At 38.3% G+C, this 20,079-nt stretch overlaps 1 protein-coding gene across 4 annotated transcripts in view; it reads left to right on the forward strand.

The window, feature by feature from the left end:
• SCAF4 (SR-related CTD associated factor 4) overlaps positions 1-20,079 on the forward strand; it is a 71,701-nt gene that overhangs the window by 33,832 nt on the left and 17,790 nt on the right. For 2 of the 4 annotated variants that reach the window (XM_082723733.1, XM_082723735.1), the window contains exons 10-19: positions 1,084-1,248; positions 1,806-1,891; positions 2,571-2,761; positions 3,931-4,031; positions 4,444-4,557; positions 5,963-6,119; positions 7,331-7,488; positions 17,701-17,866; positions 17,954-18,040; positions 18,194-18,385. In XM_082723733.1, the coding sequence (XP_082579859.1) occupies positions 1,084-1,248; positions 1,806-1,891; positions 2,571-2,761; positions 3,931-4,031; positions 4,444-4,557; positions 5,963-6,119; positions 7,331-7,488; positions 17,701-17,866; positions 17,954-18,040; positions 18,194-18,385 (1,417 nt within the window). The remainder of the gene's footprint in view (positions 1-1,083; positions 1,249-1,805; positions 1,892-2,570; positions 2,762-3,930; positions 4,032-4,443; positions 4,558-5,962; positions 6,120-7,330; positions 7,489-17,700; positions 17,867-17,953; positions 18,041-18,193; positions 18,386-20,079) is intronic. The other 2 variants (XM_082723734.1, XM_082723736.1) reach the window with 1 other exon arrangement.

Consider the following 20,079-nt stretch of genomic DNA (forward strand, 5'->3'; position numbering starts at 1 on the left):
AGTGAAAGGAACTCTGGAAAATTGCAAGAAGTTCGTAAGGGTTTGCTATTGGGTTTATTTTAGCAAATCCTTTATTCAGAGTTTCCTAAACTTGACTGCACAGCTAAATGACAGAGGTAGGGATCTAATGCTAAAGTCAAATCTAAAGAATCTGTATTTATTTTTTTTTAATGTACAGATTCTGTTTTATAACCAGCCTTGGGAAGTACTACTTCGTATCCTTGGTTTAGAAAGGGTTCTGAGAAATACTCTGAAGAGTATGTTCATGTTCTTATGTGTATCGTGTTTGATCCATTCTGTAATTTGCTAGTAGGAAATTGATACTGTGCTTTTTAAAAGATTTTATTATTTTGAGAGAGCAAGAGAGCACAAGCAGAGAGGAGGGAGAAGGAGAAGCAGACTTGCCACTGAGCAGGAAACCTGATGTGGGCCTTGATCCTAGAACTGTGGGATCATGACCTAAGCCAAAAGCAGATACTTAACCAACTGAAACCAATTGAACCACCCAGGAGCCCCTATAATTATACTTTTAATATTGTCCGTATTGGAATGGCACATGCAGAAATACGTTACGTTGTGGTTTAGTCTCATTAATAATATGAACTTTTTGAACCCTAAAAGTAGGGATGTTTATTGAAATTCCCCTTGGAGTAAATTTTTTAAAAAGTGAACCTGTACATCAGTGCTATAGCTACTCTCCCTCTCAATTGACTTAATTGCCTTTGAGGTTGAAGGGAGACAGATTGCAGTACAGTACCTCTCTGAATTTTAAGTTTATTCAGTCACATTGTTCCTCTTATAAATGAAATTATGTCTTTAAATATATGAAGTCAAGCCTTTGTATTCATAATTTTAAAAATGAGTTCTAGAATTTTTAACCTATATACGTGATGTAAATTCTTCAGATAAATACTACACTTAGGGAAATTGTTAATCGTTATTGTATGTCACTACACGGTTTTTGCTTGATCAAAATTGCCTGAAGATATTTTAGTTTTACATCAAGTAACTAAGGACTTTCCAAATTACTTTTGGTAGCTTTTACTTAAAATCTACTCACGTGCTTTCTTTAAAAAAAAAAAGGTTCCACTTCCTCCTAATGGACAGATGCCAGGATTTGGCCTTCTTCCTACACCTCCATTTCCTCCCATGGCTCAGTCTGTGATTCCTCCAACTCCACCTGTGCAGCAGCCTTTCCAAGCTTCTTTTCAGGCACAGAGTGAACCACTAACACAGAAGGCTCATCAGGTAAAACTTTATTCTCAGATTGGTTATCTTTGTGGTTGCTTTGACTTATGTGCAGATTCCTGCCTGTTTGCTTTGTTATCTTCATTTTTGAATGTGAAGAAAGACTTCTTTGGGCACATATTCACCCTTTCTGTGCCTAAAGCTTTTCATCTGGAAAGTGGACATAGTAATAACCAATTTCCGTAGAATTCTGTGAGGATTGAGTCAGAGTCCAGAATGCTTAACTAGAATGCCTAGTTTACCACTGTAATCAATGGTTTAATAAAATTATATGTAACCTATATGAATTTCCAGAAGTAGAGAAGTGTTTCTTCTAATCTTGTAAACCATACAAAAACTTTTTTCTCTCACTGATGGACAGTCATTATTAAACTAGTTAGTAAATTATTAAACTAGTAATGTGGTGTCAAGTATTCAACCAGAATAAAACTGTCAAGGCAAAGGATTTGTAATTTAGCATTTTTTAGATTTTGTCTTCTTGCCTTTATAATTTCCATTTCTCTCATTTAATGATGGGTGGTTGTTTTAGTTCTTTTTGTTTTTATTGGTTTTTAAAGGAAATGGAAGTCGAACAGCCTTGTATTCAAGAGGTTAAGCGGCACATGTCTGATAACAGAAAGTCAAGATCTAGGTCAGCATCCAGGTAATCGATAGAAAATATTTTTCCAATCCTGTGTGTCTTAGGAGACAAATTAAAATCAAACTGGATTATTTTTAGATATACAACATTAATAAAGTAACAGTTAGTGTATTTGTATGTCTGTGTAGAGTGGGAGCAGAAGTAGTGATGTAAAAACTAAGACCTGTCATCTTACCCGTGCTTTTCCCCTGGAGTTGCTCCAATGCCTACATGCATATATGCATAGAATGATAGGAATTCTGTATTCTGTATTCACAGTTCCTTTACAAGTTGATCAGCCAACAAAAGTGGAACGGTAATAAACAATACTATAAACAGATAACATTTTTATTTGCTGCAGAAAAGAAGTTAACTGAGAAGATAGATACCAGTAGCAGCAGTCTGTCTCAGTGATGACAGCTTCTTACACTCCCAGGCACATAATTTAGTATAGTATCAAGTTACCAAAGATGAGAGAATTTTTTATAAGCTAGCAGCCTTATTTATCTGATTTAAAATATGTGCATGCTTTCTAACTTGCAACATATTAAACTTTTTAAAAATGAATTCTCTGCTTTTGAATTATTACATGTCTAAAGATTAAACTACCTAGTTATATTTTTTCTTTTTCAGATTAATACCTACTTACGTTTTCAGTTCTTTCTCTGTATTCTATCCATTCTCCCCCTCATGAAAATGTTAGGTCACCAAAAAGAAGGCGATCTCGATCTGGCTCTAGATCTCGAAGGTCCCGCCATCGACGTTCTCGATCTCGGTCCAGAGATAGACGCCGACATTCTCCTAGATCTCGGTCCCAAGAAAGGCGAGACAGAGAAAAAGAAAGAGAACGCCGACAAAAAGGCCTTCCCCAAATCAAACCAGAAACTGCGAGTGGTAAATCAACTTATATTCAGACTTCTTGCATTATTTTTTGTGTATCTTAGGTATAAAATGTTTCATAACTATTAGCGACATATTTTATTTTCGACATATTATTATAGTGACATGCTTTATTTTCTCTTTTTTGTTTGTGCTTTGGCATACACCCTTGACTTTGCTTTGATGTGTTAAACATAAGGAATAACACAGAGGACATTAGGAGAAAGAAGGGAAAAGTGAAGCGAGGGGAAATCGGAGGGGGAGAGAACCATGAGAGACTGTGGACTCTGGGAAACAAACTGAGGGTTTTAGTGGGGAGGGGGGGTGGGGGATGGATGAGCCCAGTGGTGGGTATTAAGGAGGGCACAGATTGCATGGAGCACTGGGTGTTATACATAAACAATGAATCTTGGAACACTGCATCAAAAACTAATGATGTACTGTATGGTGACTGATAGAACACAATAAAAAAATAAACTAGCTGTAAAGCAGCAGTAAGGAGTGAACCCAGCTAATAGTGATGAAGAATAAAGTGATAGCATGTCTTGAATTTAATGTATGAAATAGAAGCCAATGAACTAGTGCTTCTATACATGGAGAGGTTTTACAGTTTACAGAATGTATTAGCTTGCATTATCTCTTGAATTTCATCATGTATTTAAAATATGTTTAATAAGGTATGCTGGACACATTTATGGTATACATTTGTAGTTACTATTGAAATTTTTATTTATACTACAAGTAGGGCATATGTAGAGCTTCTGATTGGGAGATATTACCTAGGATACAACATAAGAGAAAAACCATTCGTGTATACTCAACAGTCAGGAAGAGACAGCTGGACTGTTTGTTGATCGAGAGAGTTAGGATTGGGTCTTCTGCTACTCACTTGCCATGGGTGGCCTTGGACCAGTTATTGTATCTCTGGCCCCAGTTTAGACCTGTCCACAAAAGGGCCAGATTTTTTTCAACTCTTACGTTGTTCAGCTATCCTATTCCATTTCTGGAAGTACTACCACAGTTTTCTAGGATATTTTTGGATGTGTATGGGATTTGTTACTTAATCTTACAGTATCATGTGACTTGTGCATCTTTTTATAACGATTTTCTTTTTATTGTAAAAAAGTACAGTGCTGCTCATTATGAAAATATGTGTATTTTTATGATGATAATTTTATTTTAAGTTTGTAGTACTACACTCTGGGTGGGACAGCTGGACAAAAGGACTACTCAACAAGATGTTGCCAGTCTCTTAGAAGAGTTCGGTCCAATTGAATCAATTAATGTGAGTGTTTATTAAATTATGTAATGATGGACAGGTGTGATTAATGTCATAGGAAATTAAGGACCTGAGACCCAAGTTAAAATTTGCCCAGCTTTGTGGATGTGGCTAGTGTTAAGTCCAGTTTAGCACTCTCTGCATTTAACCACAGTTCTTAGATAAGCCAAGTTTAATTTGAAACCCTTTTCTACAAAAATCTATATTAACAAAGCTTGGAGAACTATAAGTTCATTATAAACTGGCAGCTGAGACCAAACTTGAATTGCCAGTTTATGATACCTTAATCTCAGATTATAGAACCTGGCTTCATGGGATGGGTAGGGGTCAGGGGAGTTGGGGTTGTTGGAATTGGTTATTTAGTATTTATTTAATTTTGTTGCTCTTTTATTTTATTTTATTAAATATTTTGGAGCAGATGATTCCTCCCAGAGGTTGTGCCTATATTGTTATGGTTCATAGGCAAGATGCCTATCGTGCCCTGCAGAAACTGAGCCGAGGAAACTATAAAGTAAACCAGAAATCCATAAAGGTACAGTTTTTATACCTTGTAGTTCATTTTTTAAAAATTTTAACACATAACATTACTTGGCTTTTTAAAAACTAATATTGGACACTGAAGCATTTCCTATATATAGCTTATCTCCTAAATATTAACATAACATTTTAAATGTTAGGTTCATGTGGAATTCATCAAGGTATTTTTAATTAATTGGTGCTTTAAATATAATTTCATTTTGTCATTCAAGATATTTTGGATTTTATACATTTTTAAAATATTTTTCTAAATATTATACATTTAAAAAAAATTTTTTTTAAAGTTTTAACTTATTTTGAGCACCTGGGTGGCCTTCAGTCTGTTAAATGTCTGCCTTTGGCCCAGGTCCCACATTGGGCTCCTTCCTTGGTGGGGAGCCTGCTTCTCCCTCTGCTGCCACTCCCCCGCTTCTGTTTTTTCTCTCTCTGACAAATAAAATCTTTTTTTTAAAAAAAAAAGTTTTATTCTAGTAACCTCGATACCCAACATGGGGCTCGAACTTAAGACCCCAAGATCAAGATTTACATGGTCTTCCGAATGAACTATCCAGGTGCCTCTGAATTTTACACATTTTTAAAGTTTGCTATCTCATCCTTAGAATACTGACTATTAAAAATAATCAATAGTCGGGGCACCTGGGTGGCTTGGTGGGTTAAAGCCTCTGCCTTCGGCTCAGTCATGATTCCAGCATCCTGGGATCGAGCCCCTCATCGGACTCTCTGCTCAGTAGGAAGCCTGCTTCCCTCTCTCTCTCTAGAGACTCTCTCTCTGCCTACTTGTGATCTCTGTCTCCCATCCAAGTACTAACCAGGCCCGACCCTGCTTAGCTTCCGAGATCAGACGAGATCGGGCGCGTTCAGGGTGGTATGGCCGTAGACTGTGATCTCTGTCAAATACATAAAAATCTTTAAAAAAAAAATTTTTTCAACAAAGAGGAAAAGATGTAGGTACATGGATATTCTTCCCGTAAGGGGCCAGAGTCAGCATTTCCTTAGTGTCATAACAGTCTACCCTTTGACTGCACTGCAAAAGGATTTTGTCTAATGTGGAATAATTCCAAGGTACCCAAGACTTTGAAAGTGGTCCCTGTGCAAGGAACTTCATTCAGCCTTCCCTGCTAAACATTGTTTTCCTTTCCTTTGAGTTTTATGTTGGCTAAATTGAGAAGTGAGTGGTTCAAAGAGTGGATAAGGAGGCAATGCCAGTTAAATTTGCATAAAGTGGGAGAAAAGGTTAACCAGTTTACTGCCATCAAATTGAAATCTGGGGATAGCAAGGCGAGATTATTTCCCTTTTGCCCCCAAGTCTGAGTGACTAGAAATTCGAGAAACGCTTAATCCTCAAAAATGACCTTCTTTTCCTTTTCTTTCTTTTTATACTTTGACTAATGGTGATACAGATTGCGTGGGCTTTAAACAAAGGAATAAAGGCAGATTATAAGCAGTATTGGGATGTAGAACTGGGTGTTACTTATATTCCGTGGGACAAAGTCAAGCCTGAAGAACTGGAGAGTTTTTGTGAAGGAGGAATGTTGGACAGTGATACACTTAATCCAGGTAAAACTATTTAATTTCTTTTAAAATTCATCTGTTTTCTTGACTGTACATATGAAAAATGTTTTTTCACAGTAGGAACTGATTTTTGAGATTTTTCAAGTACCCTATATGTGTTAATCTCTCCATAATAAACTGAGGAAAAAGTGGTAGATAAGACAGATGTGGTCTTTACTCTTAAGGCAACTTCTGTTTAGTGGGACAGATTCAGACATAAATGAAATAATACTCATTGTGGGGTTAAATTATTAATTACAGTATAAGTAGATCAAAATGGAATTTTTCACTGTGAAAATCTAATGGATCAAATGAGTCTTAAACTGAACATTACTGGTATTATGTTTTAATCCAGTGCTTTATAATAATTTCTTTGAAAACATTTAAATGTCCAGAGAAACAGTCGTAAGTAAACATATGAGACAAGGAGGTAGAATTACCTGTGCGATGAGCATTAAAAATGCCAGGTTAACAATAGGATTACACTGGGTGAAATAGCCTCAGATGTGGGCATGAGCTGGAGATTGCTAGATAGTTGGACAAGGTGGAGTGCAGGGTGCTGTGGCAAAATAGGAGTGAGTGATTAAAGGAGTTTGAAGCAAGTAGAGTTGGTTTGAAAGCCAAAAAGAGGTGAAACCACGTTGGGCCATTCCCATACCTTGACCTTGTTTCCCACAGTGTATGGTGCCTTCACTTGAGGGTAGAGCTAGGTTTCTGTTCAGGCAAATAGGTATCAGGGCATGACTGTGTGCCAGGCATTCTGGTCCGGGTAGAAAGAATCTTGCTCCTCCCTCCTGGGACCTTTACTCCAGACAGTACGCTATTATGGTCAAGAACATAGACCGTATAGCCAAATGTGTGTATGTTGAATCCCGCCTCTGCCATTTAGCAGTATTTGACCTTGTTTTCCTTAATTTCCAAATTGTTTTTCTCATTTATAAAATGGGAATAGTAATGGGGCCTACTTACAGGTGGTTATGAGAATTCACTGAATTAATACATATTACTTAGAACTGTGTCTGAGACACAATTGGCATTCTTTTGCATGTTTGTTATTGTTTATTCGCTTAATATTTATAAGATTAGCATAGGCATTTCCTTAATAATCATACTGCTGGGTTTTTTGTATAATCAGCATTTTAAAAATGATTTCTATATTTAAAGCTATAAACTGAAAATGGCAAACTTATATTGTTAAATTTCTTTAATTCTTATAGATTGGAAAGGAATCCCCAAGAAGCATGAAAATGAAGTTGCTCAAAATGGAGGGGCAGAAACTTCACATACAGAACCAGTATCACCCATACCTAAACCTTTACCAGTGCCTGTCCCTCCTATTCCTGTCCCCGCACCTATAACAGTGCCACCTCCACAGGTAAGAATATTTGGAGCATTGCTTAAACTTGTGTCTGAAAGATAAACCTTTCTAAATCTCATTTATTTAGATGTATGTCTAGATTAGTGTTCAAAGACATGAATGAATCCATAGATGTTCATACTCCTATTTTGGTAAGTCGGACCTACTTTTTATAAACTCTAATACATTCTCCATAAACACCCAACAAAATCAAAGTAAATTCATATTGCCTGACACCTGTCTAGATTATTAAATGTCTTTATAATGTTTCAGGCTTGAGATCCAAACCTAAAAGCATTTTACATTGTTTCCTCTTGTCTTCCTTTATTGGATCTTTATTCTTTGGAGACTTCATGATCTGAGGGAACTTAAAGTATATATCCCAACAAGCTGTTTTGAGGGAAAGAGGGTTTCTCAATTTTCATTTTGTGTGGTGCTATCATGACATTTTTCAATGGATCAGTTATTTAATAAATTGAGGTCCACTTAAAATGAAAGCATATTCTTAAATGTCTGCTGCCTGGTCACTCAGTGCATTACTTCAGAGGAGAGAATCTGGATTCTAACAGAACGTAGTTTGAATTCCAGCTCCATTATTTATTCTTCACAATGTAACTTTGGGCAAGTCACCTAATTTAAGCTTTCATTTCCTATCTGTAAGTGTGCAAATTCCCTTTCTTGGCTTTGGCTCTGGTGTTCTTCCTAGGTCAGAGTTGTTTTGAGAATTAAATGACATAATGTATATTAACTACTCAGCGTGTTTCCTGTGCCTTTTTCAGTTGTTCACATTAAGTCAGATAAATCTGAACTATCAAAAAACTACCACCTAGCCTTTTTTTTTTAAATTAACATATATTATTTGTTTCAGCGGTACAGGCCTGTGATTCGTTAGTCTTAACACAATTCACAGTGCTCATCATAGCGCATACCCTTCCCAAAGTCCGTCACCCAGCCACCCTATTCCTCTCACCCCTCTCCCCTCTGGTAACCCTCAGATTGTTTCCTGAGATTGAGTCTCTCATGGTTTGTCTCCCTCTCTGTTTTTGTTTTTTCTCATTTTTCCCTCCCTTCCCCTATGATCCTCTGTCTTGTTCTCAAATTCCTTCTGTCAGTGAAATCATATGATAATTATCTTTGTCTGATTGACTTACTCGCTTAGCATACATAATACCCTCTAGTTCCATCTACCTCCTCACAAATGGCAAAATTTGGGGGGGTGGGTTTTGATGGCTACATAACATTCCTGTGTGTGTGCGTGTGAGTGTGTGTATGTATATACACACCACATCTTCTTTATCTGTTCATTTGTTGCTGGACATCTAGGCGCTTTCCATAGTTCGGCTATTGTGGACATTGCCGCTATTAATGTTGGGGTGCACATGTGCCCTTAGATCACTACATTTGTACTTCGAGGGTAAATACCAGTATTGCAATTCCTGGATCATAGCGTAGCTCTATATTCAACTTTTTGAGGAACTTCCATACTATTTTCCAGAGTGACTACACCAGCTTGCATTCCCACCAACAGTATGAGAGTTCCCCTTTCTCTGCATCCTCACCAGCACCTGTCATTTTCTGACCTAACTAATTTTAGTCATTCTGATTGGTGTGAGGCGGTATCGCACGGTGGCTTTGTATTTCCCTGATGCTGAGTGATGTTGAGCACTTTTTCATGTGTCTGTTGGACATTTGGATGTCTTCTTTACAAAAATGTCTGTTTGTGGGGTGCCTGGGTGGCTCAGTGGGCTAAACACTCTGCCTTCGGCTCGGGTCATGATCTTGGGGTCCTGGGATCGAGCCCCGCATCGGGGTCTCAGCTCATCAGGGAGTCTGCTTCCCCCCTCTCTCTGCCTGCCTCTCTGCCTGCTTGTGATCTCTGTCTTTCAAATAAATAAAATCTTTTTTTTAAAAAGTGTCTGTTCGTGTATTCTGCCTATTTCTTGATTGGATTATTTGTTCCTTGGGTGTTGAGTTTGGCTAAGTTCCTTAAATATTTTGAATACTAGCCCTTTATCTGATACATCATTTACAAATATTTTCTCCCATTTTGTTGGTTGTCTTTTGTGTTTTGTTGACTGTTTCCTCTGCTGTGCAGAAGCTTTTTATCTTGATGTAGTTCCAATATTGCATTTTTGCCCTTGCTGGCCTTGCCTTAAGCAGTGTTTCTAGGAAGAAGTTGCTGAGGTCTAGGAGGTTGCTGCCTGTGTTCTCCTCAAGGATTTTGATGGATTCCTGTCTCAAATTTAGGTCTTTCATCCATTTTGAGTCTATTTTTGTGTGTGGTGTAAGGAAATGGTCCAGTTTCATTCTTCTGCATGTGGCTGTCCAATTTTCCCAACACCATTTGTTGAAGAGACTTTCTTTTTCCCATTAGATATTCTTTCCTGTTTTGTCAAAGATTAGTTGAGCATATTGTTGTGGGTCCATTTCTGAATTCTCTGTTTTGTTCCATTGATCTATGTGTCTGTTTTTGTGACAGTACCATGCTGTCTTGATGATCACAGCTTTGTAATAGAGCTTGAAGTCCAGAATTGTGATGCCCCCAGCTTTGGCTTTCTTTCTCAACATTCCTCTGGCTATTCAGGGTCTTTTCTGATTTCATATAAGTTTTAGGATTATTTGTTCCATTTCTTTGAAAAAAGTTGATGGTGTTTTGATAGCAATTGCCTTAAATGTGTAATAGATTGCTCTAGGTGGCATAGATGTTTTCACAATATTTGTTCTTCCAATCCGTGAGCATGGAACATTTTTCCCTTCCTTTGTGTTTTCCCAATTTCTTTTATGAGTATTCTGTAGTTTTCTGAGTACAGATTCTTTGCCTCTTTGGTTAGATTTATCCCTAGGTATCTTACGGTTTGGGGTGCAATTGTAAATGGGATTGACTCCTTTAATTTCTCTGTCTTATTGGTGTATAGAAATGGCAACTGATTTCTGTGTGTTGATTTTCTATTCTGACACTTTACTGAATTCATGTATGAGTTCTAGCAGTTTTGGGGTGGAGTCTTTTGGGTTTTTTGCATAAAGTATATCATCAGCAAAGAGTGAGAGTTTGACTTCATCTTTGCCTGTTAGGATGCCTTCTATTTCTTTTTGTTGTCTGATTGCCTAGGCTAGGACTTCTCGTACTATGTTGAATAGCAGTGGTGATAGTGAACATCCTTGCTGTGTTCCTGACTTAGGGGAAAAGCTCAGTTTTTCCCCAATGAGAATGATACTTGCTGAGGATTTTTCATAGATGGCTTTTATGATATTGAGGTATGTACCCTCTCCCTACACTGTGAAGAGTTTTGATAAGAGGATGCTGTACTTTGTCAAATGCTTTTTCTGCATCTACTGAGAGTATCATATGGTTCTTTTTATTTTATAATGTATTGTATCACATTAATTGATTGCCGTGAATGTTGAACCAACCTTGTAGCCCAGGAAAAAAATCCCACTTTGTTGTGGTGACTTATCCTTTTAATGTACTGTTGGGTCCTGTTGGCTAGTATTTTGGTGAGAATTTTTGCATCCATATTCATCAGGGATATTGTCTGTAATTCTCCTTTTTGATAGGGTCTTTTTTGGTTTTGGGTTCAGTGTTTTGTTGGCCTCATTAGTTTGGAAGTCGTCCTTCCATTTCTATATTTTGGAACAGTTTTGGGAGAATAGGTATTAATTTTTCTATAAATGTTTGGTAGAATTCCCCTGGGAAGCCATCTGGCCCTGGGCTCTTGTTTGTTGAGATTTTTGATGACTGCTTCAATCTCCTTATTGGTTATGGGTCTGTTCAGGTTTTGTATTTCTTCCTGGTTCAGTTTTGGTAGTTTATATATCTCTAGAAATGTATTCATTTCTTCCAGATTGTCTAATTTGTTGGCATTAGTTGCTCATTACATGTTCTTATGATTGTTTGTATTTCTTCCGTGTTGGTTGTGATCTCCTCTTTCATTCATGATTTTATTAATTTGGGTCTTTTGTCTTTTGTTTTTGATAAGTCTGGCCAGGGATTTATCAATCTTCCTAATTCTTTTAAAGAACCACCTCCTAGTTTTGTCAATCTGTTCTACTGTTACTTTGGTTTCTATTTCATTGATTTCTGCTCTTGTCTTTTTTATTTCTCCTGTTGGTTTTACACTTTACTTGCTGTTCTTTCTCCGGCTCCTTTAGGTCTAGGGTTTGTTGTGTATTTGAGACCTTGTTTCTTGAGTAAGGTTTGTATTACTATATACTTTCCTCTTAGGACCACCTTTGCTGCCTCCCAAAGATTTTGAACAGTTGTGTTTCCACTTTCATTTGTTTCCTTGTATTTTTTTTTTAATTCTTTCTTAATTTCCTGGTTGACCCATTCATTCTTTAGTAGGATGCTCATTAGCGTCCATGTATTTGAGTTCTTTCCACCTTTTCTCTTGTAATTGAGCTCTAGTTTCAAAGTATTGTGGCCTTAGAATATGCAGGGAATGATTCCAGTCTTTTGGTACCAATTGAGACCTGATTTGTGACCCAGTATATGATCTATTCTGGAGAATGTTCCACGTGCACAAGAGAAAAATGTGTATTCTCTTCCTTTGGGAGTGGAATGTTCTGAATATATCAGAAATCCATCTTGTCCAGTGTGTCATTTATAACATTTATTTCCGGGGCACCTGGGTAGTTCAGTGGGTTAAACCTCTGCCTTTGGCTCGGGCCATGATCCCAGGGTCCTGGGATTGAGCTCCCGCATCAGGCTTTCTGCTCAGCAGGGAGCCTGTTTCCTGCCTGCCTCTCTGCCTACTTGTGATCTGTTTGTCAAATAAAGAAATAAAATCTTTTAAAAATAAATAAAAATAAAACATTTATTTTCTTGTTGATCTTCTGCTTGGATGATCTGTCCATTTCAGTGGGGGGGGGGGGGTTGTTAGAGTCCCCTACTATTATTGTATTATTGTTGATGTGTTTTTTTGATTCTGTTATTAGTTGGGTTTTATAATTGGCTGCTCCCTTGTTAAGGGCATAGATATTTAAAATTTTTAGATCTTCTTGTTGATAGACCCTTTAATTATGACATAGTGTTCTTTTTCATCTCTTTATTTTGCTCTTTGATTTAAAATCTAATTCATCTAATACAAGGATTGCCACCTCAGCTTTCTTTTGATGTCCATTAACATGGTAAATGGTTTCCCACCCCCTCACTTTAAATCTGGAGGTGTCTTTGGGTCTAAAATGAGTCTCAGGCAGACAGCATATTGGCAGGTCTTGTTTTATCCAGTCTGACACTGTTTCTTTTGATTGGGGCATTTAGCTCATTCACGTTCATGGTACCTGTTGAAAGGTATGAATTCAGTGCCATTGTATTGCCTGTAAGGTGACTTTTAATGTATATTGTCTCTGTTCCTTTCTGGTCTATCTTACTTTTAGGCTCTCTCTTTGCTTAGAAGTTCCCTTCCAGTATTTCCTGTAGGGGTGGTTTAGTGTTTGCAAGTTCTTTTAGTTTTTGTTTGTTGAGGAGGCTTTTTATCTCTCCTTCGATTTTCAGTGACAGCCTAGCTGGATATAGTGTTTTTGGCTGCATGTTTTTCTTGTTTAGGACTCTGAATATATCATGCCAGTCCTTTCTGGCTTACCGGGTCTCTGTGTATAGGTCTGCTGCCAATCTAATGTTTCTACCATTGTTGGTTACAGACATCTTCTGCTGAGCTACTTTTGATTTTCTCTTTGTCTCTGAGACTTGTAAATTTCACTATTAGATGTTGGGGTGTTGACCTGTTTTGGTGGGGTATTCTCTGTGTCTCCTGGATTCTGATGCCTACCCTCTTCCCCTCTCTCTCTTCTTCTGGGATCCCAGTTATTCTAATATTGTTTAATCTTACGGTATTATTTATCTCTCAGATTCTCCCCTTGTGATCCAGTAGCCATTTATCTTTTTCTGAACTTTATTCTCCATCGTTTAGTCTTTTATATCACTAATTCTTCTGCCTCATTTATCTTAGCAGTTAGAGCCTCCTTTTTTGATTACACATCATTAATAGCCTTTGGATTTCGATTTGGTAGATTTTAGTTTTCTTATTTCTCCAGAAAGGGATTCTCTAGTATTTGCTATGCTTTTTTCCAAGCCCAGCTAGTATCTTTATAATTGTCATTCTGAATTATAGTTCCCACTTCTTATTTGGTCTGTGGCAGTCAGTACTGGCTCTTGTTCTTTTTTTGAGGTATGTTTTTCCATTTTGTCATTTTGTCCAGAGAAGAACAGATGAATGAGAGAAGAAAATGCAAAAAGTGTAACAGTGACCCTAGAAAAAATATACACTAAACAAATCAGAAGAGACCCAAAATCGGGGGCGGGAGCGTGGGTGGCAACGAAAAGAAAAGGGAATTTTTAAAAAAGAATAAAATTAGGATCAGGCTGGGGGCACCTGGGTGGCTCAGTGGGTTAAAGCCTCTGCCTCAGCTCAGGTCATGATCCTGGGGTCCTGGGATTGAGCCCCACATCATGCTCTCTGCTCTGCAGAGAGCCTGCTTCCTCCTCTCTCTGTGCCTGCCTCTTTGCCTGCCTGTGATCTCTCTCTGTCAGATAAATAAATAAAATCTTTAAAAAAAAAGAAAAAGAAAGAAAGAAAAGAAACTGCCCAGTTTAAAAAAAAAAAAAAAAGAAAGAATATCATCAGGCTGGTGAATGGACCAGAGCCACACTCTAGAATTTGGGTGTATTTTGGTCTTTTAGGAGAAACTACCTCCCAAAATTTTAAAGAAAGAGGAACTTATATATATACAAAAATAAGGGTAAATACAATGAAGGGACAGAATATGATTGTAAAGATGAAAATTTAAAAAGATTTAAAAAAAGGAATTCGTAAGAAATTGGTTTTTAAAAAAAATTTTTTTTTTTTTAAAGAAAGAGAATGTGATCAGGCAGGAGACTAGAACAAAGCCATACACTACATTTAGAGTGTATTTTGGTCTGTTGGAAGAAACTGTATCCCAAAGTTTTAAAGAAAGAAAAAACTTTCATATATACCAAAAATAAGGTTAAATACAATGAAGGGATAGAATAGGACAGTAAAAGTGAAAACTAAAAAATTCTTTTTTTTTTTTTTTTTTAAGATTTAATTTATTTATTTATTTGACAGAGAGAGAGAGAGAGAGAACAAGTAGGCAGAGAGGCAGGCAGAGAGAGAAGGAAGCGGGCTCCCTGCCGAGCAGAGTGCCCAATGCGGGACTCGATCCCAGGACCCTGAGATCATGACCTGAGCCGAAGGCAGCGGCTTAACCCACTGAGCCACCCAGGCGCCCGAAAACTAAAAAATTCTTAAAAAGGAATTGATAAGGTGTTGGTTGAAAAAGAAGAAAAATTTTTTAACAATAAAATTTTAAAAATTAATTTGAAAGACTAAAGAATCATGGGCGGGGGGGAACTATGATTCTATATGCTGTATTCCCCTAGTGCTGGAGTTTTAGTTTTCATTGATCTATAAACTTGGTCTTGGCTGGATATTTTTGCTGATCTTCTGGAGGAGGGGCCTGTTGCAGTGATTCTTAAGTGTCTTTGCTTGAGGCAGAATGGCATTGCTCTTGCCAGGGGCCTAGCTAAGTAATCTACTCCTGTTTGCTCTCAGTAGCTTTTGTTCCCTGAAAGCTTTCCATACAGCTTTGGAGGATGAGAATGCAAATGGTGGCCTCCCAGTCTCTGGCCCCAGAGGAGCCAAGGGCTCGGGGCCCCACTCCTTTCACCAGGCTTGTGATTCAGCATTTCTGTCTCTGGCATATGACCCCATTTAGGGTTTCTAAACCCATCAGATTCCTGCAGTGTGCTCCCATGCCGCTCTTCCTGGGGAAGGAAGGGGAGTCTCCCCACTTGTTGGGTCCCTGCTCGAAGAGCAGTAGCCAGACTGTGCATCAGATCATGGTTTATGGGAACCCTGAGCTGAAAGCCCCCTTCTTAGGTCCATCTCTGCAGCTGCTTCCCCACTTCAATACTTAGGGGCTCTGCCACACTCAGGCACCCCCGCTCTTTCTGTGACCCTTAGGGTCCTGGACTACATGATCCCAGCGAGGGTTCCACCTCCCCCCCCACCCCCCTTAGCCACTGGAGCAACATCCCTCAGTGGAGCAGACTTCTAAAAGTTCTAATTTTATGCTCCACTCTTCTGTCACTTGCCAGTAGCTGGTTGACAGAGGCTTCATCCCCCCACCCCCATGGTCTTTTCTTCCCAAATGTCGCCTTGGATTCACTTCTCCACACATCCTGCCTTCCAGAAAGTAATTGCTTTTCTGTTCATAGAATTGCTGGTATTCTTTCCTTTGATCTCCTGTTGAGTCTGTAGGTATTCAGAATGGTTTGGTAACTATTTAGCTGAATTCCTGGGACCAGACAGAATTTAGATTTCCTACTCCTCTGCCATCTTGCTCCTCCCTTCAAGTACCTAGCCTTTTTATTTTCCCTCCCTAAGGAGAACATTACATGGTTTGATACATACTTAGCTGTGATATTTTGTACATGGGTTAAATTGGCAAACTCTTTAGCTGGTTTTTTGGATATGCACATCCAGCACAGGTTCTAAAATAAGAGTCAGAAAACGAAGATGAACTTTTGGGACTTCATCAAAGCAAAGGAAACAGGAAAACAAAGAGGCAACCTATGGAATGGGAGAAGATATTTGCAAATGACAGTACAGACAAAAGGTTGATATCCAGGATCTATAATGAGCTCCTCAAACTCAACACACACAAAACAGACAATCATATCAAAAAATGGGCAGAAGATATGGACAGACACTTCTCCAGTGAAGTCATGCAAATGGCTATCAGACACATGAAAAAATGTTCATTATCACTAGCCCTCAGGGAGATTCAAATTAAAACTACATTGAGATAACACCTTATACCAGTTAGAATGGCCAAAATTAGCAAGACAGGAAACAACATGTGTTGGAGAGGATGTGGAGAAAGGGGAACCCTCTTACACTGTTGGTGGGAATGCAAGTTGGTGCAGCCACTGTGGAGGACAGTGTGGAGATTCCTCAAGAAATTAAAAATAGAACTTCCCTATGACCCTGCCATTGCACTCCTGGGTATTTACCCCAAAGATACAGATGTCGTGAAAAGAAGGGCCATCTGTACCTCAATGTTTATAGCAGCAATGGCCACGGTCACCAAACTGTGCAAAGAACCAAGATGCCCTTCAATGGACAAATGGATAAGGAAGATGTGGTCCAAATACACTATGGAGTATTATGCCTCCATCAGAAAGGATGAATACCCAACTTTTGTAGCAACATGGACGGGACTGGAAGAGATTATGCTGAGTGAAATAAGTCAAGCAGAGAAAGTCAATTATCATATGGTTTCACTTATTTGTGGAGCATAACAAATAGCATGGAGGACATGGGGAGTTAGAGAGGAGAAGGGAGTTGAGGGAAATTGGAAGGGGAGGTGAACCATGAGAGACTATGGACTCTGAAAAACAACCTGAGGGTTTTGAAGGGGCAGGGGGTGGGAGGTCGGGGTACCAGGTGGTGGGTATTAGAGAGGGCACGGATTGCATGGAGCATATTAAGGAGGGCACTAATTGCATGGAGTACTGGGTGTGGTGCAAAACAATGAATACTGTTACACTGAAAATAAAATAAAGAAAGAAAGAAAGAAAACAAAACAAACAAAAAAGAGTCAGTGTATATCACCACTCATTTAAAGAAACCTGACTAATCTGTTGTTCATACCTTTTTTTTTAAATAATAGCTAACATTTGTTGGGTGTATTGTAAAGTGACAGGCACTAGCTCTTAAACATGTATTACCTCTTTAATCCCCTTAACTATGTGAGGTTGGCATTTTTTTATTTTACAGCTAAGTAAACTGATGTCTAGAGATTGTAAATAGCTTACTCGGGATCATAGAGCTAGTTAGAAGTGGAGAGGGGACAGGTAGTTTGACTCCAGAACCTGGGATCTTAATCCCTGTAAATTACCAGGTATCTTTTCTTAGACTTGTATTTCTCACGCTTACCTATCGATGGAACATGTCATATTCTATTAGAACACTAATAGATACTCGTGAGACAAAATGTGAATTTGCTGTCATAGAGTAGTGAACAAAAATTTGAAGTGTTGTTTATAGTAGGTACTAATTACCACCTGTCATTAGGTAAATTTGTTCACACAATAAGCATAAGTTTAGAAATAGCTTTTTCAACAAGATCTTTTCTTCATCTCTACTTAACTATATGGATGGGAAGGTGGCTAGATATGTGGCTTCATTCTTCTTTCTTTGTTTTTAGGTCCCACCACATCAGCCGGGTCCTCCTGTAGTTGGTGCTCTCCAGCCACCCACTTTCACGCCTCCCTTGGGCATTCCCCCTCCGGGTTTTGGTCCTGGTGTTCCTCCTCCACCACCTCCTCCACCATTTTTGCGCCCAGGATTTAATCCGATGCATTTACCACCAGGTACACTGAATTGTTTAAAAAGACATTCTTTTTAGAGCCCAAAGTAAGGTGACACAACGTAAGTTGACATTATTTTTCTTATTCTAGGTTTTCTTCCTCCTGGACCCCCACCTCCTATAACTCCACCAGTGTCCATTCCTCCTCCTCACACTCCTCCAATAAGCATCCCAAACTGTAAGCATGTTTTTCCTTTGTGTTCACTCGTCCTCTTGGAGTTGGGAGTAGGAGGGAGAATGGACCAGTAATAGGGTCTATAGTATGGCAAAAGAATGTTGACTGGGGAGATAATTATTCAGCTTCACATGTTGATGTAATTATATTCCTTAGCTACTATCGCTGGTATAAATGAAGACACTACAAAAGACTTATCTATTGGAAATCCCATTCCAACAGTGGTGTCTGGGGCTAGAGGAAATGCCGAGTCTGGTGACAGTGTGAAAATGTATGGCTCTGCCGTGCCACCTGCTGCACCCACGAATCTGCCCACCCCTCCTGTAACCCAGCCTGTTTCACTTCTTGGTAAGTTAATTTTTTTATCATTAGTTTTTTTTTGCCCCACCCAAGTTAGGTGTCTTACTTTTTTTTTTTTTTTTTTTTAACAATGCTAATTTTGGTGAAATGTTTTCTGAGACTCGTACTTTTCTTTGAGGAAGATCTTCCTTTTAAATATGTACACTTGGTCTTTACCAAGAGTAGCCCAAGAGACAAACCTCAAAGATGAAATCATGTTTGTTGTCCTGAATGAAAGTGTGGATTTGTACATTGTAATGTGGTGTAGGAAGGTTAACTAATCTCTGTGAGACGGAATTGGTACAGAGTCCGTGACTGATGTAACGCCAGACATCCAGCGTTGTAAGAGATAGCATTTTGACAACCCGGAATTTTTTCCTGTCTGGACCAGTTTTTATAAAATCCTGGGCTGTGATCATCTCTGTTGGCTATCAAAGAAATTACCTTTCATACATTGTAATAAAATGGCTTTATTGTCTGAGTGACAGTTGCACAGCCTGGGACAGTGTCTTCTCACCCTTCAGTTTCCTCTGGCTAGTTTATCTGTTGTACCCTTTACCCGCAGTTTTACTACTGCAATCAAGGGAAGTATGATTTAGATTGTTTCCATCTTTAAGAGGCTTTACCCTTGCTTGCTTGAGTTATAAATGATTATTTCATATACTTGTTATAGTGACCATCTTCTAAATTAATACATTGTTGTGTCTTGAAGTGGTTTTGCCAAGTATAATTAACACTTGATTCTCCTAATGGGTAGTTAATTCCTCCTTAGTATTATAACATCGTAGTCCTATAACCCCATTGCATTTTTCAGAAGTAAATGTATGTGCACATATGAGCTTTCATACTCATAGTTTTTTTTTTAAGGAGAGAGCACCTTAGGTGCCTTTGAAATGTAGGCCTGTGGAACATTAGTTTGTGATGCAGGACTTTTATTTTTCACCTACACCTTTCAGTGCTGTTGGAACTTTTTACTTGGTGCATATACTACATTTATAATAAAAATCAATTTGTTTTCAAATAGCATGCTGTCTTCTGCCCTAAGACTGAGCTTAGTCTGAAAATAAACTTGATTTTTCAACTCCTTTAGTATACATACTGGGTAATGGTAAAAGAGCATTTAGGATTAAAATTTTGTCACCAGTAATGCAGCAATAGTCATCATAATGATGGCAAATAGTTTGTTTAATGAGGAAGTTGCTTACAAGGTCTACACCATAATGAAAATCATGTAGTAGAAGGAACATTGTTCTGGGAGCCAGGATACCTTAAAATCTTTGGATCTCAGTTTTGTTATGCATTTTATTTTTCATATTTGTAATAAGATGGTTGCATAAGAATCACAGAATCTGAGTTGGATCGTATTTTTGGATCTACCCCTTTCCTCCACCTCACACTGACTGTGAATTCTCTTTGTAATGAAATTTCTGAGACTAGCATCCGTGGATATTAGGCCACCTGAGACTATTTACAAAGTGACATGCATTTGTGCTTTTTTTCTGGCGTTAGTAAATCCACTAAATGAAAGCTTTCTTCATCCCCAAGAGTTTAATAACCACTACTTTCAAACAACCTTGAAGACTAAGTAGACTGCCTCTGATTTAACATTAAGGTCTTGAAGACTCTGCCCTTTATCTTATCACTACTGAGGTGCCTAATTTAAACTCTGCATCCAACGTGTGAAACAAACTAAAGCACAGATC

This window comes from Mustela nivalis (assembly GCF_964662115.1).
Source record: "Mustela nivalis genome assembly, chromosome: 1".
NCBI lineage: Eukaryota > Metazoa > Chordata > Mammalia > Carnivora > Mustelidae > Mustela > Mustela nivalis.